This window comes from Sycon ciliatum, chromosome 5, assembly GCF_964019385.1.
Source record: "Sycon ciliatum chromosome 5, ocSycCili1.1, whole genome shotgun sequence".
In the NCBI taxonomy this organism is placed as follows: Eukaryota; Metazoa; Porifera; class Calcarea; order Leucosolenida; family Sycettidae; genus Sycon; species Sycon ciliatum.
The window spans coordinates 7,493,727-7,521,636 of record NC_088647.1 but is presented as its reverse complement, the minus strand read 5'-3'; the positions used below and the strand labels follow the sequence as shown (position 1 = coordinate 7,521,636).

Here is a 27,910-nt window from a genome sequence, read left to right as displayed (position 1 = left end):
AAGCTAGGTGTCAGGACGTCGAATGTCTCAGTACTCTGTCAGTTTTGTGCCTAGTTGTTGCACTTTCTGACTGTATATAGTATCTAGTTACAGTGGTGGAGAGTTACTCTTAACTCGTTTCCAGATGATTTATTTACATGAAGTAGATGCTCTTTTTTAGAAATCATGGAGCCGTGGATCATGAAGGAGACAGACGAAGAGGAGTTTACTCGCTGTGCCTCAGGCTCTGACAATAGTGTCTCCACAAGATGTAGCGATACTGAAGTAGATACTGTTCCGTTGGAAAAGTGGGACCAGGATGAAGAGCTGCTATGGACAGAAAGCGGAGTGCGTTCCAAAGAACTGCCTTTGCTGAGTCCAGCCCAGGCCAGCATGCTCGAAAAAAAGATTAAATTACTCATGGGCTCAGTACCAAGTCCATGTGAGCTCTCAGCAGCGCTTGTCCGATTTTCCTGGTGAAACACGTACAGTTAGTTGTTGACGGTTGCAATGCCAAGCATGCAGTCAAGTGCTGTAAAAAAGAGGAGTATTGTGGCCATGCATTTATCTACAGAACACCGTGAGGAGCAGAAGACAGCACAAGCAAAGGTTGTAGAGTGGCAAAATAGCTTCGGGCCATGTGTTTCCAGGCTTTCGATCTGTGATCGCCTCTCACCAACTGGCCTAATGTCTGCTGTTTCGAATACCGTAGTGACGCGCATATAAGAGCATGCGCCTATACCCGGGCATAAGTGCACCCTCACAAATAAGCGCATGGGCTTATAAGTGAACCTAAATGGAGTCCATCCCGCGACAAACAGACACCACAAAAACCCCATATTCACATAGTTCAATGTGCATTGCGGTATTGCACTATGTGCATAATTGTGCATGGTACCAGTACACTAGCAACTCAAGCGCATGAGCCTATGTGTGAGACAAAACGACCCGCAAAAATATCAAATAACGCAAAAACTCACTCATAAGCGTATGGGCCTTTACATGTATGTGCGTCACTACGGTAAAGCATATTTCACACCCCGGAGTGGAAGCAGTGACAGCTTGTCTTCAGGAAGGATTACCACTTGCCATGATAAGTTTCCAGCATCCAAATGATCACCAGCAATAATGGTCTTCACCTCGCACTACCTGGATAATGAGGGGGGAAGATTTGATACACCCACTATTCTGCCACAGCTCTGCATCAAGTTGCAATGGACAGCAGCCACTGGGGAAGCGATCATGACTTATAGTATTAACAGGAGCTGGTGAGAGATATTGCGGCAGCTTCAGAGGCAGATTGACTATGTGCATTCCTTCCTTGAAGTTTGACAATTTGCAGCCATTCTCCCTTTTTGTCTTAAACCAAGAGCATTATAGCCCTTACTGAAGCATTAAATCAGCACTATATGGTAGTTTTTGGAGCATTATGTTTTAAAAGCATTATACAAACGCATTATCCGTTGGACCCTAACTAAAGTAAGTGTTTTGCCAACACGCCACTGTCCATTGTCTGAAACCGCCATGTGAGTTTGAAATAGACCTCTTGGAAGTCCGACAGGAATGAAATCACAACAAAGCAATTCTTGGTGATAAAGAATTCCCTCATTACAAGCTACTTCCGGATAATTATTATTGAAGAAGATAACCTGCAGAATTTGACCGTTGAAAATTCACCGTAAAGCGACTCCGTCAAGTACCATATTGCCATTGTGTTAGCCGCATACTGCGCATGGCCATATATGTCTAAGCCGCACCGCCTTTTTGGGCCCGAAATTCGCATTTTTGTTGACATTCTGCGTGTAAGGTGGCAATCTATACTGCACCTTTGTGACCCGTAAACCAAATAATACCCACATCTCAGCCAATTCTCATTGAAATTCGTTGAAATTTCCTGGAGACATTCAATATACACCAAAGGACAAGGAGCAGCGAAATAGAGAACAGGCTCTGCGTATGTCCCCTAATATTGCCACATCACGGTAATTATGGCCATATCCGCAACTCTTCACCGCAAAATTGAAATAAATGAAAATGAAATACATGCACAAGTAGAGACTAACCAATTCCTTCGTTTGTTAAAATCAAGAAGAAAGATGAAAGGTTTTTGAAATGTTGTCCGTAGTTTCAACTTCATATCAACTTTTGATCCTTTCTTCGTGATTTTTATCATTGGATCTCAATTCAAGTTCAATCTGCTACTTCCTAACATGTAATACTAGGCATTGAATAGAAAGAAAAATTATCAACGTTTCCCTTTGTCGAGTCCTAGACGACGGTACTAACCTCGCTCCAAAGATTTATAGATTACCTGAGCGTTCGTATTTGCTTGCCCTATTTTTGCAGGGACAGTACACTTGTTTAATGGCAATGCTCTTTTGGTTTCCGCCAATTACACATGGATTTGGATTTTCTGAAAGATATCCAAGTAAGTATGCTTTGATATGTTTTACAAGACTTGTCCTTAGTTTCAGAACTGATTATGTTAATGGCGATGATTGAACACGTCAACACTGTATTATTGTCAATGACACTGGGGAAAGTCCTTGCTATCAACTCCAGAATGCTGCGGAGGCTGTGGTTAGCATAGGCAAGGCATGGAAGATCAGCTTTGAACTTACCAAATCCTAGATGCTCAAACACGTTTTCCCTTCACCCAAGAGCAACTGGTAAAACTGTAGTAACCCAACTGATGCACGAACGGCAGGTGCTGTAATCGGTGATTGTGCAGCCTAGGTGCCCCCCCCCCCCCCATGGTGATTTACCCGCAGACATAAATTTGGACTTGCGGACGATAGGGAGGGTATATTGACATAACTGGGTGTAATGACATAACTGTTTTCTTTATAAAGTTTGACTATTCTGCGTCCATTTCACCACCACCACAATTGCGCTCTGCGGCCAGCCACGTTCATTCCCCACAACAGCGACAAGAGGTTCGGAGAACTGAAAATATTTTAATTCCTTCTGACAGCTGTTTCGGTCATCAGAGACCTCATCAGAGAAGGTACTCGGAATGTCGAATGACTCTAAAAAAGAAAGAAATCACCTATATTAAACTAACTCTTGCAACAAGATGGCGCGTCAATAAGTGCGCTTGATGCTCAAAGTGTGTAAAAAGGTGTAAAACTCAAGGACTAGGTATTATAGGGCTTGAAAGTGATGACGTCAAAAACGGCCAGGGAGTAGTAAGTAGACATGAGATTTCTATTTTGGATCCACTAAGGTGTGACTTTGCTATTTCCTCAGTATGTGGGTGCATAGCAACCCACTCATGAAGTATGCAGGTGTGACTTTTACTTCGCCACCAGTTGTCACCTGCCCCCATTGGCCAAATCAGTCAGTTTCACTGGCTACATCAACTTGCTGTGAGTAAGACTGCTTGAAATGTGCTTGAATCCATACAAAAACTGGATCCAAGTGGATCCAGTTTTTGAATTTTTGAAATTGTTGCTATGCTGTGACGTAGCACTTTCAAGCCCTATTGTTAATATCAAAGGAACATCAGGATAGAGGTGATAGGTATTTTTCAACACAACAGCCAACAAGTCTTCAATAATGACTGTGCGTACTAGTATGTACGTGAACTCAACGGGACGCGCATGGAGTGAGCCGACGGTGCAGTATGGTGAGGGAGTGAATCGAGTAGATGCCAGATGGGCCACTCGCATGACTACCGTATCTGTGCTGTGCTGCAGTATCCGGCATAACTATCCGCTCTATCCCGACGTTCCTTTGATTTTTACAATAACAACTAGTCCTTGAGTTTTACACCTTATTTTTCACACTTTGAGTATCAAGCGCGTGCTTATTGATGTGCCATCTTGTTGCAAGAGTCAGTATAGAATACATGTAGGTGATTTATCTCTTTTTTCGAGTCATTCAACATTCTACCTTCTCTGATGAGGTCTCTGATGACCGAAACAGCTGTCAGAAGGAATTAAAATATTTTCAGTACTCTGAACCTCTTGTTGCTGTTGTGGGGAATGAACATGTTCGGCCGCAGAGCGCAAATGTGGTGGTGGTGAAATGGACGCAGAATTTTCAAGTGAAGAGTGCTGCTGCTTACTTTCTTCTTAAGTTTGACTATTGTTCCAATGATATGCATTTATCTGGTTTTCTTCTGGCAGGTTGCAGTTTCTATTTGCCCATATCCAATGTAACCAGGGGTGAAGTTCTCTATAGGTTGGAAAATGAACTATCAACGTCATTGCCAGCAGTGACCTGCTGCATTCTTCAAAACACTAAAGATCACCAGCCCTACCCACCGTCTACACACTTCTGGTTCTTACAGAATTCTCCGGTAGCCAATCATCAGCGTCTCCGTGTTCTCAATCACGTAATTGTATCGTACGTCATTTATATATCGGTTTACCGCAGTATTGTTTGGCCACGTACAATATCCAAGGACATAGCTGGTGAATACAAGTGCAGCCTACAGGATGTAGGTTTGCGTTATTCCAGGAACTTCCACCTAGTAGTGGGCGGTAAGTATGATTCAGAGGAGTTTTGGATTGTGTATATAAATTGTATAATGTACAAACGTGTAATTATATTGTATGTTATACATGTGTTGTGGGGTTAATTCTCGCTTTCCTTGTATGCTCGTTGTACCTAGCCATGTCCTTTTGCCTCTGGGCATATACATACATGTACATGTACACCGTATGCATTGATGTACATGTCTGCTCATCTTGGTTGTGTCATCCAAGATGCAACCTGATACACCTGGCTGCACTCTGCATGCCACGTGCAAGTATAAGTATAGGTTAGTGCATGGCAGGGAGGGCCTTATGGCTTGTTAGTGCCCCACAGGTTAGTCTGAGGGCTGTAGGCCCGAGGGCTGACCTGAAGGGCACAAACAAGCCATAAGGCCCTCCTTGCCATGCACTAGCTATTTTAGAACGATGTTACATGCATTATCCCACTTGCATTATGCAGCATTTATGCTTGTGTACCCTTATTTTGGGTAGTTTTGTGGTTCGTGTGCAGGGAGAATTGGTGTGGTATGAATATTTTCTTCTGGTAACTCAGCACAACTGAGGACTACTACCATAAAGTCCGCTGCAAACGCCCACCTCTCAGCGAACGCCCACCCCAGCGGGTCCATACTATTTTCGTCTTTTTAGGTCAATATACAGTGCATTTCAAAACTATAGACGCGTAGGGTTTTTGAAATATTTCAAATTTGGCTGGAACTTTTTGAGAAACGTTTTCGGAATATTGCTCAGGATCGCTCCACAATTACTCTCATATAGTTTCTAAAGGATTGGATAACAGACGCCCAATTTGGAAAAAATTATGCACAAAGTGATCACAGATTTTATGTGGTATAGATGCTGGCATAACGGTTTTTGCCTAGGTACGCGTCTATAGTTTTGAAATGGACTGTAGTTGTAGAAAACTGGCATGAAGTTTGAATGCGTACGAGAACGACTGTAATGCCTACAAACTGCCTATGTCTTACCAGGAAGCTCTGCAAAAGCGATTGTCATTATCTTGCTGCAAAGAAGAACTTCTGTCGAGATTTCCTTTCATTCGATAAATGATTCGTCTTTTTGGTAGTTCGCTCTCCATGCGAAAATGCGTAGAATCCATCTGCTTTTCAAATCATGAAATTTACGCAGTGCCACGATGTTGAGCTTTCAGAACCGAACGGTGATTGTTCTGACGAAGCGTCATTCAACGACTTGATCGGTTAAATGAAGTTGCAAGTCGAACAGGGTATGTCACACAAGCTACACCTACAAAGTCGCTGCTAACTTGTTGAAAACTCTGAAGTGCTCGAGAAAACCATTACGTTTGAGCGTTGCTTGATTTGGAAATGATGGCTTGAAACACCGTCAGAAGTGTATTTGGTGCCTGCAATTCTCTGTTCATCGCTACCTTATGTGGTCCACATTCTTTTGCGGTACGGTGCGGGACATGTACGGGAAGGTGCGCCAGGGCATTGCACGATATGTGATGATGGCCCTACGACATGCACATCTAAATGAAGCGCTGTGGACCCTGGCTAGTGCCAGACACCAGGCACTTTGATCAATACCAGGGTGGAATTTGTTTTGTTTGTTTGTATTTATTTTGATTCGCAAGTTCAAACGGGCATAGAACCCAAATTTTGTTCTTGAAATGTTCATGTTATGTTCCATTTCTAGCAAAAACCAAAATCACATTCATTACCAAGTCAATGACAGTCGTTGCATCATCGTGGAAGCTTGAGTCTCTAGCTTTGCACTGCAAAGTGGCTGGCGATGAACTGAAGTATTCCTGGACGAGGAATGGCGTGCCGATTTATGGAGCGCTGGGTGTAAATGGTTGGACACATTCATTTGGTGGTGCAGTAACAGCGGCAGATTCTGGCATATACAATTGCTCTGCTTCTAGTCGCTATGGTGATGATTGGAAACAACTTCATCTACGTGTTCTTGGTAAGTTTATCATTCATAATTTTGTCAACAGGGGGGGGGGGGCTGGGTATTTCAAAAGCCTCCCTCTCTTACGAGGACACATAGAACTGAAAATGCATATATCACATATAGATACATGTATCACCGTTTTCGTAGGGGAAATGGAGAGACCAGTCATCCCGTGTACCGAGTCATGGTTCAGAACAAATTCAGCACATTTCATAGTCCATTCAGAAAAAAAGATGATCTTACTGAACTCGGATGGAGAGCCAAGGATTAATTTATACAAAAGAAAATGGACCAAGGAACTACAAGTTTATTTATTTATATTTATTTATTCAACATCTTATGGCTTCCGATGGTAGCCAAAACGGGAAGATGTGGGTGATAGCCAACCATGGTAAAAGAAGGAGAAGATTATATACATGAAAAGGAAACAGCCGAAAAGCTATATTGATTAGTTTTACACAACAGAACAAACAACAAGGACAATCAAGGCTTGTTTGCTGCTACTTTAAGTTTCATGCTCACGCAATCATCAGGCAACATGTTGCCTGATGATTGCGTAAGCATGAAACTTAAAGTAGCAGCAAACAAGCCTTGATTGTCCTTGTTGTTCTGTTGTGTATTACGCTCTGCCTTTGTGGTGTTGAGCACTGTCAAGCACTCTGGGTACATCCTTTGGTTGATTAGTTTTATTAATATTATTGTGCACGCAGTCATCAGCAGGCCCTCAGATTCACTTTTATATTCTTTCACTGATGAAGAAGTCTTCACTGAGTCGGGAAGTTGCAGCCACGCACAGTAGCCCTGGAAGAATGGCGATCTTGTGAATTGCGTTGACTTGGCCTTGGGCAGAGACACTTTGTTTCTGGTTGAGCGGCCCGAAACAACCCCAGTTATAAGGTTTTATGTGTTCAGGAACACAACCCAAGAGCATTCGATGAACCAATATACAGAGGCAAGTTAGTCGGCGTTGCTCTAACGGAGTAGTCTGAGCTAGTAAGTACAACTTACTGGGGGTGGGGGAAAGGAAGGTTTCTTCGAGAACAAATTTTTAGAACTTTCTTATGATGAACTTCAATGGAATCGGATAAGACCTTAGCTAGGCCACACCAAGGCTGTGGCAGCATATTCAAACAATGGAAGGAGATAAATTTTATATATAGCTGAACGGCACGGAATAGAGAGATGTTTACAATGACTTTAGCCAAGAGCACGGCTGACTTTATTACAAATGTAATCTTCATGAGCCGACCAGGACATGGATGAATCGAACATTACCCCTAGGTGTTACGCTATAACGTCCACTAACACCACTAGTTACTAAAAGATCAGCTCATGCGATAACATTGCACGTCACTGACCGACAGTACTGACGTTCTACAACTACATGTAACTGGCTAACAGCTCTAGCACATCTTGGATGCGCACTCCAACAGCCTTCCAACTTAGAAGGTTCTAAGTTATAGAAATAACATAAGCCAGTTGTGAGCCAGTTTGTTGTAGAACGTCAGTATCACGCCACTTCTTCACCACCTCAATGTTTCCTCTTTCCAATATCGATCAGTATTTTTGTTCCTTGTATTCATTTTCCACTGTTACTGTATTAAGCCGGCTGTTTGCTTGCAGTCCCTCTTTCCCATCTGTACGTCTACCCGAACTACTCGCGGCTCAACAACTCATAACATGAGTATCAATCGCTATAGATCTATGTCTGGCTTTCTGTCCTTTTCAAGTAAATCGGCTCTTGTTTGGAATTATTTACCAGACGACCTGAAGTCCTGCACTACTATCGCAGATTTCCGCGTCAAATTGGCTATTTGGCTAAAAGACAGCTTAACTCTTAATCATTGTTGTGATTTGCTTTCAAGCAATGTGCATAATCAGAAAATTGATGTTGCTGTTTTTGTTTTTGGTTTTTTGGTTTCCCGTTCTCGGGGCCTTCTATTCGGTACTCTTTGTAGTTGTACTTCTGTACTGTTGAGCTATCCGAATTCAAATAAACATTTAAAAAAAAAAAAAGTACCGTCGGTCAGTGTCGTGCAATGTTATCGCATGAGCTGATTGTTTAGTAACTGGTGATGCTAGTGGACATTATAGCATACCTTGTAGTTCCTTGGTCGATTTTTCTTTTGTATAAATCTTACTCAACCCTAGAACTACCAAAATGTCAACAACCCTAGAATTAACGGAGGCATCATTAGACTCCACCGGACTTTAACATACCCGTCTGGTGTTCTTTTGGGTAATATGTATGGAAACGGACGTCCTTGGGTTAAAAGGGTACCTTTTAAAAGGAAGAACCAATTTCAGGTGCTCAATCTTGGAGACTAGCAGCTGGCAAACTGTGAAACGAAAGGGCGACCTCTCGTCGGTTTACGGCAAGCTAAAAGAGCATTTGCTTACCATGCTCATCCTACAAACTCTACATTTCAGTCTATCACCCCATTGTTGCTGCTGGTTCGCCAACTTGCTGGATTTGCTAGGGAAAGGTTGGTCATTCATTGACTGCTGTGATAAATACATCTACGAGCGAAAGGAGAAAGTGGTGTCACCACTCATAGCAAGCAAGTAGTTTCCGTTCGCTGCTGTGTCTGGTGACCATCTTTGTGATCAAACCTCACCTAGCAGAGTAGTTCCTTGAAACTATTTTTAGGGATTTTTACTTGAATATATCACGTCCATTCTTTTCCAGCCGGGGGTCTGCGCGTTTGCGGAACGTTGCGGGACAAATGCCATGAAATTGTCTTCACTCAAAGTAGAGTCCTCTCCAATTAGCCATTTCCCCACTATCTTGTGCACTTTATCATGGCATGGATATTATGCTGGTCACTAAATGCGACTAATGCATATGCACCATCTTCAAAATTGTGGACATACCGGAAAAGCCCGCAAACTTCCGAAGCAACAACCGGTTGGGTACGTTCGGGCTAGCTTGGTACAATACGTTTTCCACTATCTACCAACTTTGCAAGAGGACACAGTTTCATGAAGGAAATCCTGCCCAGGTTTCGAAGTTTGATGTTCTGTGTTGGGTATGGCTGTCTTCATGTAGATATACCCAGATTTTGGCTCAAACCAGTACCTGCTATAATCATGCCATACTCTCTTCTGGCAAGGTCTGTTGGTCTTCATCTAGTCCCACCATCATCGACTGGCAATTCACCAATAACAAGTTATGAAGTCACTTGCAGACCTGATGTGGAGTACAGATCATATGTGAAGGACACTGTACAGAGGTTTTCAGTGACCAGTGTCACTGTTACTGGTCTTCAACCAGCCACCAAGTACAGTTGCTGGTATCGTGCAGAGAATGCAGTTGGTATCAGCTTTCCAAGCCCAATTCTTAAGCTGAACACTCCTGAGTCGCGTAAGTACTCTGTTGGGGCCCTGTCTTTCAGTTTAGCGTTCATCTGTGCATGTTCAATATGACAGAGATTGTGTTCACTATTCCAGTCATAAGAGATTGTGATTCTCTGCATAAATGCATAAATTGATTAACGATTCTGACTGCTGTATGTGCAGCCCCAGGAAAACCGGAAAATCTCTCTACAGTGTCTAGTTCAGCAGGGCATGTCACCACATTCTTCAAAGTAAGACAACAGTACAGTTTATCACTGAATGAAAACCAATGATTCATCCATAGAAGGACATTCTTATCTTCTTAGTCAAGAGCATAATGTTAGCACGTTTCCAGCATTGTATTGTGTTTCTGATATACATAGCACCATCAAATGTAAAACTGATCCATCTCTTCACAGCTTGAACAAAGGTATAGGAAAACAGCGGCATTGCCAGTTTCTAGTGTGGTATGCAGTAGAAGATCATGTAAAATTCGGAGTACACTTTTGGGTAGAAAATGCTCCTACAATCCTTCAACCTGTACTGGCGGTACACAGCTGTCAAGGGACACCACTTCTCCGGCATGATACATCTGATATTTAGTATCCAACTGCCAATAATCTCTCTTGCATTTTGATTCATGCATGTTTTTCCTACAGCCAATGTCACCAGCACTTACCCATGGAGTACTCACTGGATATCAAATTACTTTCAATGCCACTGAATGTATTACACATCAGGACTGTCCATGTCAGCAATACAACTGCTCTCTACATGGATCTGCATTATTCCATGAAAGTAAGTTTCTATCAGTGCATCTTCTTGACTCTCTCCACTAACATGGGCAGCTTGACAGTCTGGACCTTTCTGGTGACGTACCAACTCACCACAGCGTGCAGAAAATACAATGTTCTGACTGGCATTACTTGTTCTATCATGATATCAATGATTTGTTTCTTGTTATTCCAGGTTGGGTCAGCAATTCAATCTCCTTGTCTGGTCTGAGATACTTCACAACATACCAAATAGCAGTTGCAGCAATCAATAGAGCTGGTGTTGGACAGAAGGCTTGGATCAACTTCACCCCTAAGGAATTCGGTGAGTCGGAAATCGGATTAATCAGGGTTTTTATCATTTGTATTGAATTTTTGAAAGGTACAGTTGCCTTATCATATGTTGTTCCTCGCTCATTAGAAATATGGTTGTTGCTTGCCCTTCTCGTTGGCTGAGTTCTTTTTTCCAAGAATGATGTAACAAAATGTGCCGTGGTCCCGGTGCAAGCACAATCATGCTATCAAGCTTCAGTACGTCGTTTTTACTCTTATGGTGTCAAGTGGCGGGTCTGGGGGGGGGGGGGGAATGAGTCGGGCGAACAGCTGTGTGGCAGCTGTGCTTGGATTTGTCATTGTGCTGGTGCTGTTTTATGTTCTTTCTGTTGTTATTTTGTTTCGCCCTTAAAAATCCTAGTTTTAGGCAAAACACACTTGCAATGTGGCTGACATAGGTGTAGATTCTGCAACATTGTATTTTCCGAGGCTTTTGGTCAGTGGAGTACAGTTTTGCCATCCTCTAATTGTGCATGGCATGTCAACACAGAGAGGAATTTTTGTAATGTATGTCTCTCTGTAAAAATGTAGCGCATTGTTTTTTTTGTATGGAAGTGTAACACAAATTTTGTTATTGTTGCTGCTTTTATTGTACACAGCACCAGGTCCTGTAAATCGTGTGGTTGCCATGGTAATATCCAGCTCTGCAGTGCAGACAAAGTGGGAAGCACCTCGCATATCTAATGGTAGGTACTCTATACATGTAGTATGTGTACTTTTAAACATGTGAAAATACATGTACATATACATTGACATGAAACCACAATCGCTGCATGGACCGTCTGCTGACCCCGACACCTCTGCAAGGGGGATGAATAATCTATCGGTAGTCAAGGTAGTTTGTTTTTCGCCGTTGGAATTTTTGGTGCTCCTCCTTTTCACACACAGATGTATGCACCCACAAACACGCACATACACACACACACACAAACACACACACACACACACACAAACAAACACTTGTTGATCACGGCCAAAACTGGTCACGTGGGTCTCCCGGGAGAGGGGAGAGAGAGTCAAAAGGAATCTTGGAAAGATGACTCAATTGGCTATTGAACCACCCAACGGCCGACACCCCCTGAAATACCCAACACTCTGGGTGGACTTGAAAATGAACCCACTTATGGGCTCACCACACTTCAGTAAGTGGGTGAGGACAAGGTGCAGAAAAAGGATTGACGGCATCAGGGTATCCGTCCAGGGATCCAACTGCAGTTATCCCTGCCCCAGTGAAGGTAATACTTGCTACTTGTGTGGGTGGCTAGATCAGAGTGGATTTGATATAAGCTTCACTAGCACCATTGATTACACAAGAGTTTATCTAGCCAGAAGCAGTCCATGGTTAACAGGTATTTATACTTCAAATGGACAGTATATGAACCCTGGAACCAACAAAGGTGGCAGGTACAACATTACACCTTCAAGTAGCCGAGCCCGTTGGCAACCGACCCAACACAATCAGGCATAAGTGTACCCACCAACCGAACTAGCTGGCACAACACACACACACACACACACACACACACACACACACACACACACACACACACACACACACACACACACACACATACACAAACATAAACACACACACACAAAGTGCTGATCGCAGCTTCTGTTCTGTCCCATTCCTGCCAACACTTACGTTAAAATGTAAGTGTTGGCACAAAACTAAGTTACTTGTGGATGTTACCAGCTGTCAAGACATGCCAGCATTGTTCATTTTTAGTCCGGTGATTGTAGCAGGCAGTCTTAGGCTGTTATGATAAAACTTACCCTTGATAGCCAGTCCACTACCCTCTCTCCTCTAGCATAGTCACAGGTAATATTTAGCACGTAGGAAGAACTTCTGGCATCTTAGAGTTACTTCATATTGGTACCAATTTACCAGGGGTTTTCTATAATAAAAATATCAATTATGAAAATTGCTTTTCTTTTGTTTCCGAAAGTTTTTATTTCTATCTTGATGATTGTGTTGATATTTTGTCACGCGGTCATTCTGATCATCATTTGAAAATGCAGGAATCTGTGTATATTCTCACACAGCAGCCTAACCGCTGTAGGATGAAGCAGAACATTGCACTGCCGTGTTTGATCAGGGCAGACCGTGCTCCTCTTGGTACTGTCTGAATATATTGTGCTGCTTTTTCCCGTTATATCTCGTGCTGTTCTTCAAAACATTTCGCCGGCTCACACCTTGTTGCTGGTCTGAAACCAGTAGTAGCTTTATCTTTTGCTATTGTGGGCTGCTTCATTCATTCTCTATACTCATCTACCACAAATGGTCACTGATCACTTCTTCTTTCCGACTAGAATTTTGAAAATGTGCTACCATTGTCTTGTTTTCTCTCTTTTGACCAGGCAATATCCTGTACTATACACTGGAGTATAGTATGGTGAATTCTCAGTCATCTGTGCAGAGAGTCAAGGTCAATATCAGTACAGCAATGTTACAATACAACATCACTGGACTACTGAACAACAGTGATGTTCTGATTACAGTGTTTGCTGTCAACTCTGCTGGTCCTGGACCTGGTGTTACCAGACGTGTTAGCACAACAGACCATGCTGAAAACTCCATAGAGAAGAGTCCATCTTCAAGTCATGAATCTCAAACTAAAGTCTACTGCACTGCTCCAACCGATTTCCTTTGGATTGCATTCGTTGCAAGTTCTTTCAATCCCGAAACCATCTTTATCTTGAGCCAAAATGTCTCCCATAAACAAACAGTGAATGTGACATGCAAGGATGGATTGTATGTATCAGGAAATCTATCACAACAGCATCAAGTCATCAAATGTCAAGACAATGGAACATGGAGTGATGAGATTGTAGCATGCTCAGGTAAGTATTATGTCTGCCGTCTTTGCAAGTCGTTCTGGTAGTGGCCAAAAACTTCACAATTTCGAAATTTAACGCAAATGACGTATTGGTTTGCAGGCTTGCCTGCGAATCATGACATGAGGTCCCGTTGAATAAGCGGTCACGTGTTCATGCCTGCACCAGCCACATGGTCACCGTACCTGTAGGCTGCAACCAACAGTCTGTGTGTGCCCGTTCCTGTCACTCGAGTTGAACCATGCCGGTGAAAATTATAGCCTGCAGGCACGGTGATCAGGTGACTGGTGTACACATGACCGCTTATTAAACCATGTTCGGTTGGAAATAAGGGCCGAATGCTGCAGCGCAGCCTCAATACCAGTCGACTCCGCGTCCAGAAGACTAAAACACATGGGCCAATCGTGCTCATCCGTTCTTTTATAAGAAAGAAATGGCGCTTTTAGTGACATTTTTCTTACACATCCCCATCTAGTAGGGCACAGTCAACCAGTTTCTGTGGAAGTGGCAAGTTTGATTGGGAATAAAAGAGAAAGGGAGCGTCTGAGCTCCCTCGGATAAAGACCATTCTACTCAGCACCCTGAAGACTACAACTGGTGAAACATTGATTTTAGAGTATACTTCTCCTTTAAGCTGACACAGCAGACTTTGGTGGTCCACTCCCTGTACATTCCTGGATGCATTGCATGATCACTGTGATGAGGGGTAAACTTGTTGCTGCATTAAGTGAAGTTCAAGTTGGTTGTTTGGGTATTTCAATGTTAGTGGATCAGCTGACAAATTCTAGTATGTGTTTCTGTGTTTGCATTAGGACCAGCAGATGTGCAAAGGGCACAGATGCGAGGATTTTACGGATCCAAATCGTCCTCCAATATTGTACCATTATCCATTCTTGGAGGTACAACAGTCATCCTCCTAGTGATCATTCTGCTGTTTCTGGTCATACCAGGTATCAAGAGGCATGCAGGGAACACCTGCACGTCTGTCCAAGGATGATACTAATGTTGTTTTTGAATGGATGTGAGTGGTGTGTACATTGTAGGTTGATATCAAGCCTACAGTAGAAGGCTTCTTTTTTGCCTTTAAGTGACCACTTTTTTTAATTATAAGAGCAATATCCATAGCCTGCACAGTCATGGCTGCTAACATCCTGAGGTCATGACTTCGCATCATGCATAATGCAAAATTAATGTACCCAGAGTTCTGCTGACTACCCGTCACTATCTCGTCCGCCCCGGGATACCTGACAAAGACTGATTCGCTCGCATCTTCTGCTACATGTACTGGATCAGTGTGAGAAAGAACTTTTGAAGAAGACGAGTTCGAGCATACAGTTATGTATTGCCATGGTTCAAGTCTACCCTGCTCTTCATTGAAAACATTTTCTGCATGACCTCCGAACCCTTTACCATGCAGACCACCAGACCACCAGCTGATCAGGTCCATTGTACAAATTGTGTAGCCTACATACTAGAACTGTGGCACAATCATGTAGTTGTGCTCCTACCTCCGAAAAGATGCCAAATTATTCTCCTAATTGTCAACCACCAAATTATACCAATACTTAGCAATTATGCCGGCATAATCCGCCGGTGCCTAGTGAAGTTTGGTGCTATGTCTTCTGATGAAAAGAATAATCCATAAAACGTTTTTCCTTGATGGTCATCAGTGAATCTACATATACATCGAATAGTGATCTAGAGAACACACCAATAACTATTGGGCTACAAAGTCCGAATTGAAAGTTACAAAACTTATAATCTCATTAAAGGCGCAAGGGTGACTGTATTACCGCATAATGTGAGAAAGGTTTAAAAGAAATAATAGTAAGTAGTTAGAAGATGGGGAGATACTTGCCCTGCAATGTACCAACAAACCGGTGCAACTGCAAGGTGCAATATTCCACGCGCTGTGATGGCTACAGGCGCTTAGAATACGTGAGGGAAATGAAAATTAATGACGCGACGGCAAGCGGGGTTATGTGCAAGATATTACATGCATAAGGGAAAGAGGTGCAAGCGGCTAGCTGTCGCACGCCATGTTATTTATTTTTTTATGCATTCCCCAAAGGCCGAGGCCTAAGTCGAGGGGGTCTCCGTTCATGGCTTACTGGGATGTGAATTGTATAAAACTATCATGTCAGTATGGTTTCACAATACAAATCCCAATTACTGGAGATATGCATGTAAAAAGAAAGTGAGGCTGAAAGTGAGTTATATATGTCACGGAGCGTAGGAAGGAATGATAGATGAGTGCTTTGTGGACGAAACTTTCAACGATGGCAGTGACTGAGGAGGTAGCAGCTGAAGCAGCTGGGGCAAACAGAGGTAAACCATAATAATACAGCTCAGCTGGTTTGTGTTGTTCAAGCTGACCAGCCTCAAACACGTTTCAAAATGTCCTTACAATAGATTAACACAATGTACTAGGCATATCCCAATTCCGCCCGATACTTTCGCCTAATTGGCTTTCCGATCGCCTAAGAGGATGCCAAAATTCGGCCATATTATGAGCCCCAAAGGCAGAATTAGACTCAAAGCAGTACTTGAAACCACCGCTCGCAGTACACATGTACATTAACATGTCATGTACGCTGCAAAGGCATAAAACATCGATTTCCGTCGAATTCAGTGCGAAATTTGTAAATTCGGGGCTATTATTGGCGATTTCTTGCCAGACATTGATTTTGCGTCTTTTCCTGCTGACCGATTTCGGAAATGCCTAAAGTGGCAGTCACCATTTGCAGTATAATGGTTACAGAAACTGTATTTGCAAGCTGTTGAGGGGCATAGTCGGCGAAGAGATCGGTGACTTTTTCGAAACCACTATTTTCGGCGAATTTCTCGGCCGGCCGATTTAGGAAATGTTGCACATGGAGTCTGCCATGGAACTATACAGATTTGCATCACCAACATCGCCAGGTAAATCCAGGCTGGCTGGCTTGTGTCAAATTAGTGAAATCCGTTCCTTTTGGCATGTTGACACAATATGAAACTAGCACTCCCGCAATAGTTTGACATTGAACTGCCCCCCCCCCCCCCCCTGTGTATGTGATGGGTAACCACCGATAAAAGCAGATGAAAATGTAACCTTATTGGTGGAGGAACACAACACACAGGTGACGCAAATCTTACGCAGAAATGACCCTGCAACTGATTGCAACAAAGCGAGAATAATGATGCCACTGGAAAGTACATGGATGTTGTTCGTAGTGATAATTATGATGGTGCAATGTCCCTGTGTGCAGGCGAGGCGAGACTCACCGCTGAGATCCTCCAACGCGACGGGCTCGGTTGCCGTTCAGGATTCACACCGACCTGTCCGCCCCTCAACAGGATTGACAGCGGGAGGCCTCACTGATGGCGATGTCCATGTGCACCACGAATCTTGTAGTCGCGAGTGTGATACTAGAAGGTCTAGTAGCAACCACTGACAAACGAGAGGCCATGGCAGCTGGGGTATTCACTCCAGTCAGGGCTGCACAACGATAGAAAAATCAAACCAGCATTTGTCCACAGGAATCGATTACCAATGAGCCGCCACGAAGAGAGAGAGAGAGAGAGAGAGAGAGAGAGAGAGAGAGAGAGAGAGAGAGAGAGAGAGAGAGGATGTTTAGGGGTTTATGACTAATGTATCTGCGGCTGTCATCATCGTCAAATCCAGCAATCATATACATCTAGCACTTGTTTCTGACATGTGAATTTCGAGCACAGACCACTCACTGACCACTCAAACATCCGTTTCCTCCATGTTGTCCATGTGTGCATCAGAAAGCCTCTGCTGCCATCGCCGCTGTCTCTCCGCTGTCTCCGCTGTCTGGGAGCTGGCGATGGCGGCAGAGGTGCTGGGGGATTCTCCTGCTCTTGCATAGCATGCCATGCCGCTGCTCCACGGATGATCTTTTCACCAATCCGTATGGTGGTGGTGGCGGCATTGGTGGTGCTGGAGGCCGGACTCTGTAACAGATATTATAAAACGGGATAGGATAAAGATATACACTAGTACGGGGGTTGCATACGCTGAACATATTTCTCATTGTCTCCAATTGATCTTTATATCATATCCCATTTTATAGTATCTGTTACAGAGTCCGGCCTCCAACACCACCAATGCCGCCACCACCACCATACGGATTGGTGAAAAGATCAGCCCTGCAGCTGGGGGGGGGAGCATGTCATGTCATGCAAGAGCTGGAGAACCCCCCAGCCCCTTTGCCGCCATCGCCGGTTCCTACCTATGAGGAGAGCCAGTCGCGATGGCGGCAGAGGATGGAGGAAACGGATGTTTGAGTGGTGACTGAGTCAAGATGTTTTCCTGAAAGAAGCAGCCATTGTTTCCCCAAGACAACAAAGTCAAACCAGTGTCCACAGTTGGAGCACTGGCACCCCCACCACAGGAGAGTACTGCCAGCAGAATTGAGTGGTGGCGTGTGTCCATCGTTCGGCCTGGCCCCCAGGGCGTCGGCAGAGCGCAGAGAGGAAGTGCATGCACTGCACAGCAGAGCGTGTAGTGCCACCACCACCACCACTGCTGCCTGGTTCTCTGTTAACCCTGATTACAATTCCCACCTATGAGGAGAGCCAGTCGCGATGGTGGCAGAGGATGGAGGAAACGGATGTTTGAGTGGTGACTGAGTCAAGATGTTTTCCTGAAAGAAGCAGCCATTGTTTCCCCAAGGCAACAAAGTCAAACCAGTGTCCACAGTTGGAGCACTGGCACCCCACCACAGGAGAGTACTGCCAGCAGAAATGCAAGCTGGTGTATGGCCATCGTTCCGCCTGGCCCCCAGGGCGTTGGCAGAGCGCAGAGAGGAAGTGCATGCACTGCACAGCAGAGCGTGTAGTGCCACCACCACCACCACTACTGCCTGGTTCTCTGTTAACCCTGATTACAAAGGGGAGGAGCAGCAATCACTTTCGCTGCTAGATTTCTAGGTCCAGGCACGGTGGGAGTAGTGGCATGAATTCCATGTGTGATACCTCAGTTTGAGTGGTGAGTGACCTGTGATTTTATGTGCGCGGAAACGGTTACATTTCCGGCCGCCAACGCCGCCAACGCTCATACCACCACCATACTCGTTCCTGAGAAGATCTTGCACAGACCAGAGAGTAGAGTAGCACGTGCCATGCACAGCAGAGTGTACCCTAAGTCACTGCCAACACCACTGCTGCCATCATCGGCTCCCAGGTATGAGGAGAGTCAAAACCTCCGTACTCTTCACTGCGAACACTATATGTGGAACGCAGAGCAGCATTACACCCACTGCATAGCAGAGTGTGCCAGGCAGAGTGTGCCAGGCTATGGAAGGCTGAGCGCAGACAGTGCAGAGCCACTTCACGCCATTGTGTCCCCAAGGCGACAAAGTCAAACCAGTCTCCTGAGTTGGAGCACTGGACCCGCCAACACCGCCTGAGATTCCTGCCATCGCCGGCGTCAAGCTACGTATACTGTGGGCAGTGGAAGAATAACTGACGGGACAAAATTTGAAGCTGGACAAGGACGACGTTATTGCATGCATTGTCAATACGGCAACCACAAATACTTCAAGTAGTTGCTATTTGTACTGGGATGGTGAAGGCATCTGCAACTAAACCTTCACACATTTAGTCATTGTGTATGCAGACCTTCACGCATTTAGTCATTGTGAATGGATCTATCCAGATAAGGGGCAAGGTGATCTGCCATCGTTTGTTAATTGTGTCGACTCAGTGATAAGTCAAGGTACAAATGTAATGCAGAACGAAGTTTCCATATCCAGGACCAGCGTGGTCCTGGGTAGTGTGACGTATACAGGAAGTGGCTTTTCTCTCGTGGTGTCCTGCGTGTACAGCACCAACTAGTATATTGCAGGAGTGGTTGTGACTCCATGATTTACAACACACACAAGTCTAAATGGAAGCCTATTTTGTGTGTGCAAAAGGATAGCCTGGCGTTAGTACGTTGAAGTTGTTCAAGTAGTTCGGTAGTGTCTTGGTCAGAGAGGGCCAATAGTTCATGCTACTTTTGTTGTAGGTTGTACCAGAGTGCAATTTCTCCATTCTTGTGCTAGTGATATAATGTGTCACGCTTAAAAAAAAATGCAAAGGTGTTGAAACCTTTTACATTATCCCTTGTTTTGGTTTCATTTCTCACCTTTCCAATAAAGGTTCTTTCCAATAAAAGCATTTAGTTTAGTAGTACACCATGATGGTCTTTCAGCACCCAACACGCAGCTACGAACTCCAAGGGAGATGGTGGAGTGGGTGGACCTCAGTGACATGGACATTCTGAGCGAATTTGGAGAGATTGTTGCATGACTTATTTTAGGGTGGCAGGGGGAGATTGACATGTGGCCCAAACATGAAGCAGTGAACAAAGAAATGTCATTCGCTGATATTTTTGTCGCAGCAAGTTGAACTGGATGTAGCAGCCCATTACACTCATACCTCGGTTATCCGCAGCTCCAAGTTACCGGCACTTTGATCTACCAGGCGCCCTTTGGACGAGTTCAAGTTTAAATACTAACTTCTACAGTAAAACCTGGTTTAAGCTACCACCCTACGATGCAAGCAAAAGCGGCCGTTATAGCCAGGTGGTCTTTATAACCAGGTCCCACAGTGTTTGTGTGGAACTGTCGGTGCATGGAAAAACGGTCGTTAAGAGCAGGTGGTCGCTGAACCCAGAGGTCGCTTACACCAGGTTTTACTGTATTCTTTTGTCACCTTCTGTGGAAATAGTGACGTTCCATGCCATATCTATGATTTTTCCCCATCAAAATGTATGTGATTAGGAGTCACGGACATTTCAAAGTTTGACGAACCCTGCCCGGTCCGAGCCTGCTGGATAAGCGAGGTATGAGTGTACATGAAATACTCTACACAGCAGTAGTTCACCTCATTCTTGGGCTATGATACCCCTCGGAATGTCCCATCTTGCCCCCCCCCCCTTACGTTCAGGGTACCCGTTTTGGAGCCATCAGTTGCCTGATGATCTTAGAAATACGTGAAACTCAGAGTTGCAACACAGCTTCCAATCTCTCTCTTGTGTACAAGGATCTGCCCTACATGGATATTGAGCACTCTTCGGACAGTGAAGCACATCACTTGATTACACAGCAGTAACATATTTATCCCTGCCTGCCGAGACTAGGATATCTGAAACTAGGGACCGGCGGATTCTGCTCGAAAAGGTGGCAGATTCTGCTCGAAAAGCATTGAAATTGGCAGAACTATACAAACCTTATGGCGGGCAATTCCTCGAATTCTGCTGTAGTTCTTTATCCACAATACCAAACATGCATGAAACTTACCAGAAAAAGTACTGAATTCTGCCGGACCCTATCTGAAACCCATGGTGTATTTACCCGGCAAGTTAAGTCCCATTTCCACAGATATTAATTCCATCCTCGAGATTTTCTCACTTCCTGATTACTGCCTTCTTTTCAAGTACTCATTTCGCGTGCCTCTTTGCAGACGTCTTTTTTCTCATCAATTTATCTTTTTTATCTCTTATTTCTGTAAAGAGAAAAGGACCTATAACTTAGTATAAGATGCAAGTTAGGACTAACATTTTTTTTAATTAATCTTTTTTATCTTTTCTTTCTGTGAAGAGAAAAGGACCTATAACTTAGTATAAGATGCAAGTTATGACTAATATTTTTTGCCCAGGGACATACATGTAGCTGGTAGCCCTTTCCCAAAGGTGCTCGCCTTTTTTTCGCCCTTTTTGGAAAAGCCCGTTTCTTTCGCCCTTTATTGCGTTTGTTTGTGAATATCGCCCTTTTTTTAGCTTTTTTAGCTGAAAAAGTGCTAAAATCTGTTTGCTCATGCATGCGATCACAGTTTCCGAGTGCTCGATGGGCCTTGGCACGCCGCTTTTTGGGGGGGGGGGGCAACAAGTTGGTGAAGCTTGTACCCGGTGTACACAATGCTGTAAAAAGTGGTTTTTTGAACTTTACCTCCTGTTTTGCCTTTCGTGGACTCATTTCTCAGCTTGGGTTCATATCTGAACATGTATCATGGCTATGCTTCGCTGAAAAAAAGAGCACTTTGTCAGCATATTTTGAGGGACGCGAAAAGCGCTAAGTGCGAATTAAAAGAGCACCTTTGGGAAAGGGCTAGTAGCTGGTGCACATCTTCGTGGCGAATCGATTCCCCTCTTTGGAATTTTCCGCACCTAAGCCTTCCAAGTAGGAATGTTGTTGGTTTGCGCTTCGTGGATGTGTTGGAGCTAGGTGTCAGGTCGTTGAATGTCTCAGTATCCCTGTCAGTTTTGTGCTTTATTGTCGCACTATCTGACTGTATAAGATCTCGTTACCTTGGTGGACTGTTAGTCATAACTCGCATCTTATAGGTCCTTTTCTCTTTACATAACTACTACTATTGGCTCACCATTGGATATTTTCAAAATATTGTACATGTACATGTATATCACACCGATGTGTTTCTCGGAGACCCCCTAATTAATTTAGGCTTCGGCCTTTGGGAAATCACTCAAATAATATCCTAAATATACATACTACTTCAGTTGAAACACACGAGTCACAGAGTACCACGCGTCTGGTTTGTTGCAACTTATAGCTTCATGCCAGATGGCAATCTTCAGACAACTGAACAGAAAACATATACTACCCACCCGGCCGGTTTGAAGATTGCGATCGCGATGCCGTTACTATCGTCGCCGCTCACGTACATGTAGACATCCGGAGATAACGGAAAGCCTCCATACTGTAGGCAGCACGAGTATTGTTCATACGCCGCGGTGACCTGCCTTCAATAAGGTCTGAAACTCACAGAGCAAAAAGAAGGTGCAATACGAGTACGGTGAGCTGTATACTGTAAAGAAATAGAATTTCGGTGCTGCAAAATTTCAGCTGCTGATTTCACGATTTTCGACATTCCGGCAGCGATATACTTCGAATTATCACTCCCTTAGTATTGACTCCCATAGATTTTCGCTATACCTAAGCAGTCAAATATTCCTGCATATTTCACTCCTTAGGACTATATTGACTGCTTATATTTGACTCCTTTTTAGCGATTGAACACAGGTTTTGGCTAGTCATGATAAACCTAATATCGACTTCGTACTTGGTCAGGATAGGAATAAAAACCTCGTAAAAGACCTCGGCTTCGCCTGGGTCTTTTACTCGGCTTTTATTTCCTATATTAACCTCGTACTCAGTCAATATTAGATACGTAATTATTTTCGGCACGGGGTTAATATTTGTCATAATTATGTACATCCCCAAAGCCAAAACCTTCATCAGCGTTTTTATTTCAGTGTTTTGGGTCGGTACCAAATGTAGCCGAATAGCTGCTGAAATTTTGTGTATTCACAGTGCCGGAGGATGTACTCAGCGTGCTGACAGTGCTCAACACCGCGGAGGCAGAGCGTAATACAGAACAGAACAACAAGGACAATCAAGGCTTGTTTGCTGCTACTTCAAGTTTCATGCTCACACAATCATCAGGCAACATCCTGCGCAATGATATTGCCTGATGATTGCGTAAGCATGAAACTTGAAGTAGCAGCAAACAAGCCTTGATTGTCCTTTTGTTGTTCTGTTCTGAATTCATTGTATTTATTCTTATACAAGTACTCTAGTACACGAGTGATGCACCTACTGTAGTCTTCACCTAGCCTTTCTCTACATTTAATTGTTTGACTACCAGTTTTCTTATTCTTATTCTTATAGTACCTGAATCAACATGTTTGTTCGCTTGAAGTTTTATGAATTTTCCATCGCCGACCAAACGGGCAACTATCTCTATGGCAACTAACATGCTGTCCACAATAATTATGATGTTTTTCCATCAAGTTATCTCATAATGTTTACATGTGCGACGACAATAGTAACTACATCGCAGACACAATGTTCAAACTCGGTGAGTCGTATGTGTCGCAGATTGGACCCATTGCAGAGGTGTTGTTTCATGTTGCCTTTTCCACTTGCCTCTATTCAGGTTTTGGGTGTGACTGGCAGTGGGTATGTCCCATATCAGTATAAGGGTGGTTTGGCCACAAGGTGAGTTTTTCAGGGGCTTCCAGCCTGGTTGAGCGGTCGTGGCTGTATACCGTACTGGCAATATAATATTGCCGCGTAACGCGTAACGCAGGGGGGTGCGGCGTAACGCGCGACCAGGCTAGTGCGACAAATTTTCGTTGCGTTCGTAACGCGCGTCCGGCGGGGTGCGGCGATCTTTTCATTGCAAAAAAGGCTGAAAACTGTGAAAGCACGTGTAACGCGTGGTGAAAAGTTCAAAACTGGACGCAGCAGGAAGTCCTGCAATAGCAAAAAAGGACTGCGGCAATATAGAAACCTGTGTAACGGCTCCTGTGCGACTTTGCATGTAACGCCCTGCGTGCGGTAAACATGTGCCAATGTAACGCTTCATGGCCTCACTGCGACCATTATATTGCCAGTACGGTACATAGGGAGTCATGTTTCAGGCGTTCCCTGCTGCCCAGTCACCAACACCGTGCTATTGCTCTGCTTGCGTTTTTCACTGGCATCTCTCTTGCTGGCCGACATTGTCTTGATCATTTTCTGGCCTTTTTTTGCTAGCATGTGGCTGCGAGTGTGGTTGTGCGGTATACTGTGAGTACATTTCCTATAGACCACTACCCCATGTTGTACCTAATACCACTACCCCATGTTGTACCTAATACCACTACCCCATGTTGTACCTAATACCACTACCCCATGTTGTACCTAATACCACTACCCCATGTTGTATTTAATACCACTACCCCATGTACAAACCGGATGCTCTGTAAGTGACGCTGTTTCCGCAAGGCAATGAAGTCAAAGCAGTCTCCACCGTTGGAGCACTGGCACCGCCAACTCTTTGGGATTTTGCTACCGAGAAGATCCTCAGCGGAGCGTAGAGCAGCGCTGCACGCAGATTTCCGCCTACAAGTTCAACACCCCTGCTGGGAGCGCCTCCAACGTTTGGCATAAAACGAAGGTGGTGGGCAAAGCGTACAGCAGCACTCCATGCACTGTACAGTAGAGTGTGCCAGAAGCCACTCTCAAAACCACTCTCAAAACCACTCTCAAAACCACTCTCAAAACCACTCTCAAAACCACTCTCAAAACCACTCTCAAAACCACTCTCAAAACCACTCTCAAAACCACTCTCAAAACCACTCTCAAAACCACTCTCAAAACCACTCTCAAAACCACTCTCAAAACCACTCTCAAAACCACTCTCAAAACCACTCTCAAAACCACTCTCAAAGCCACTCTCAAAGCCACTCTCAAAACCACTCTCAAAACCACTCTCAAAACCACTCTCAAAACCACTCTCAAACCACTCTCAAAGCCACTCTCAAAACCACTCTCAAAACCACTCTCAAAACCACTCTCAAAACCACTCTCAAAACCACTCTCAAAACCACTCTCAAAACCACTCTCAAAACCACTCTCAAAGCCACTCTCAAAACCACCCTCAAAACCACTCTCAAAACCACTCTCAAAACCACTGTTGCCGTCACTGGCTCCCAGTTATGAGGAGAGTCATAACCTCCGTAGTCTTTACCGTGAACATCATCTGCGGAAAGTAGAGACGCACTACACGCACTGCATAGTATGTGTCATACAATTCCGTACATTCTGCTGGGAGCAACCAGCGTTCTATCCATTTGCTTCCAGTCGTCCTTAGGACTAGCTGTGTACACATTTCGAGCAAAACTCCGCACAGAGGATGCCCTTGAAGAGCAGTGAGTCAATTTTACAGATAACACCACAAGAAACGTTCTTCTCGCAGCAAATAGCGTTGTGGACATACTCGCGGTTCTTCTTTCTGTTTGTCCCTTGCACTGTACGCGATACGAGCAAAACTCGACACAGAAGATGCCCTTCAAGAGTATTCAGTCTGAAATTATTAATTTTATCATCGACTCGTGTTTCCCGTGCACTGGTGAAATAATCTTTGAGAAATGCCACGATACCGGTTTTGCCACGGTCTGAAATGGATTATATTGTGCTGCACCCTGAATTAGAATGTATTGTATGACACATTGTGTCATACAATTCCATAGCAACATTATACCCTTTTTGTTCTGGTCCTGTAGACAACGGGAAAACCAAACTCTGCAGCAGCAGGCTGCCAGCCCAGCTGGAGTGGGCTTCAAGAACGGCAAAACCAAGCCCGTGCAGCAACCGCCAGCGAAGATACGCCCTATGCACGCAGTGCGGATTACCCTCCGCAGTACTCTCTCGAGCTACCAGAGATGGACAGGAGCCATCCTGACGAACGTGAATGTATACATCTCCCGGTGTGTGGAGCAGAGGAGGAAACTTTCAAAATAAGCTCGTCAGCGCCTCCAATATTGAAATAGGGCCAGCTAGAAATATCGTAAACCAGACGATCAGAAGGGACTACACCATTAAAGTAATGGAACAGCTCTGGGTATCAGGAAGCTGTCACTGGATTGGCAGCAACCATTATAGGTGGCATCTTACTGGGTTCACTAGCCCTGGCTGTCATCTGCAACTGGTAAGCAATAAAACCAGCATTCCAACACGGTAGGTAATTCTTTATGGAACATGCAGTCCATTCTTTTCAGCACACATCAGCAGTACAATTATTACTTTTCTTAGGGGTCATCCATATTATTACCGAGAACAAATGCATGATGACGAATTTTGTAATTCTTCAATTATTAGACACCCCTATATTTACTATTTCCTTCACAATTCCTAAACAATGCAGGCAGGCATATAACATTGTGCAGTTCAGGACTCCTCTATGTGCTCCCCAGCGAATTCTCGCTGCACTACTTTCACCACTTGTATTTTTTAGCTCACGCGCTCACACATGTACATGTACGTGTACTTGGTACATCCTTCCACACAGTGAACCCCTTGATAGGCGACCAGCCTTTGGGTCATCCTAAGAAAGATATAAGTGATTTATTCTTCATGCCCCAAATGAGTAAAGATTCATAACAATTATGAAGCAAACCAGTAATGAAGTGTGTAGTAACGTTCTAGCGTTGCTACACACTGAAAACCCGTCCAAAAACAACCTCTTTACTGCAGCATTCTTGCCACAATTTGCTATCCTTCATACGATCAGGATACACGTGTACTTACGGCCACAATCCAGCCAGACATTCTTCACCATGGTTTACTAACTGTAAACTAGAATCACGAGACGGAATCGCAGAGCGGGTAAGTGCCTAGCGCGCCTGGGAGGCGACCAATTATACTTCAGGCGCTTCGTCTACAGCCTCCTTGCAAATGAATTTACTTGCAACCTGGATGGGCGGTTTATACTCAAGGCCGGATTGTTTGGCGATGACTCTTTCGCTGACTCGGGATCAACGCTTCTTCGCCTATGCGCCTCCCGGCGCTTGTGCACTCCACATTTTCCAAGACACAACAGTACCATTACTAGTGTCTGCTGACGTATGTTTACTAACCAGCAAGCTATGCTGGCTGAGATGATACTTTACATTTACTTCTCTGGTAACTTCCTGTACTGTCATATCCCAACCGCATGTCCCCAACCTTACCAGTACAAGCGTCTACCACATTTTATTTTTCTTTATTTTTCTTAACTCGGATGGAGAGCCAAGGATTATTTATGCAAAAGAAGAAATACGAACTTAGAACACGCGGACGTGCGACTAGTTGTTGGAGGTTACAGCGTTGTGAATAGCTATACTGGCTCTCAACGTCTGTTTAGCACAACTCCATGAGCGACTCTGACTCACGCTGCTACCTGGGCCTTACAAAGCGTCTCTGTAAGTTTGTATCCCTGGTGACGGTTTGGCCTGGAGAGCAGTATATAAGTGGTGCGTTTCAGGCACAATCTTCCTCAGCCTACTCAAGCTCAACTGATGAGGGGTGAATTCCCCGAAACACTGTGTATTGAACAGGGAGCGGTGCTTTCTTGCAGGTTTGCCGAGTGGAAGGTGCGACGTGCTCCTCGTGTGCTCCGGATGGCAGTCGTGAGTCAGTCAAGTGCCAAGTATTAGTTGGGCAAGAAGCGTGTGCTCCTAGTTGGAACAATCAAATTTAAAGAAAAACTATTATGATTAGTTGATTACTCTCTCTCTTTCCCTCAAAACCAGTTAATATTAGTTGATTACTTATTGTTTATTCACGTACCCAGCTCGAAAAATAAGAAAGGACGAATGATACTGAGACTAGGACTACGGAGACAACTAGTACTGAACATGAGGGGCTACACCGAAACGCATCAGTAGGGCATTGATGGCTCCGCCGATCTCAGGTCGCCGCA

At 44.3% G+C, this 27,910-nt stretch overlaps 1 protein-coding gene and 2 long non-coding RNA genes across 3 annotated transcripts; 2 read left to right on the top strand and 1 right to left on the bottom strand.

Annotated features, from left to right (window-relative positions):
- Window positions 1-165: 165 nt before the first annotated feature.
- On the top strand, window positions 166-10,570 carry LOC135816562 (cell adhesion molecule Dscam2-like). The gene is made up of 5 exons (XM_065329757.1): window positions 166-421; window positions 6,135-6,407; window positions 9,445-9,759; window positions 9,915-9,982; window positions 10,391-10,570. The coding sequence occupies exons 1-5, from the start codon at window positions 166-168 to the stop codon at window positions 10,568-10,570; spliced, it is 1,092 nt and encodes a 363-aa protein (XP_065185829.1).
- Window positions 10,571-10,745: 175 nt separating this feature from the next.
- LOC135817410 (uncharacterized) lies at window positions 10,746-13,431 on the top strand. The gene is made up of 3 exons (XR_010553543.1): window positions 10,746-10,829; window positions 11,437-11,523; window positions 13,199-13,431. It is a non-coding gene; the product is annotated as an uncharacterized LOC135817410 (long non-coding RNA).
- A 1,845-nt stretch (window positions 13,432-15,276) lies between these two features.
- LOC135817407 (uncharacterized) lies at window positions 15,277-26,899 on the bottom strand. The gene is made up of 5 exons (XR_010553539.1): window positions 26,758-26,899; window positions 22,290-22,436; window positions 17,403-17,632; window positions 16,940-17,153; window positions 15,277-15,988 (listed from the first exon to the last, which is right to left on the bottom strand). It is a non-coding gene; the product is annotated as an uncharacterized LOC135817407 (long non-coding RNA).
- Between the last annotated feature and the right edge of the window lie 1,011 nt (window positions 26,900-27,910).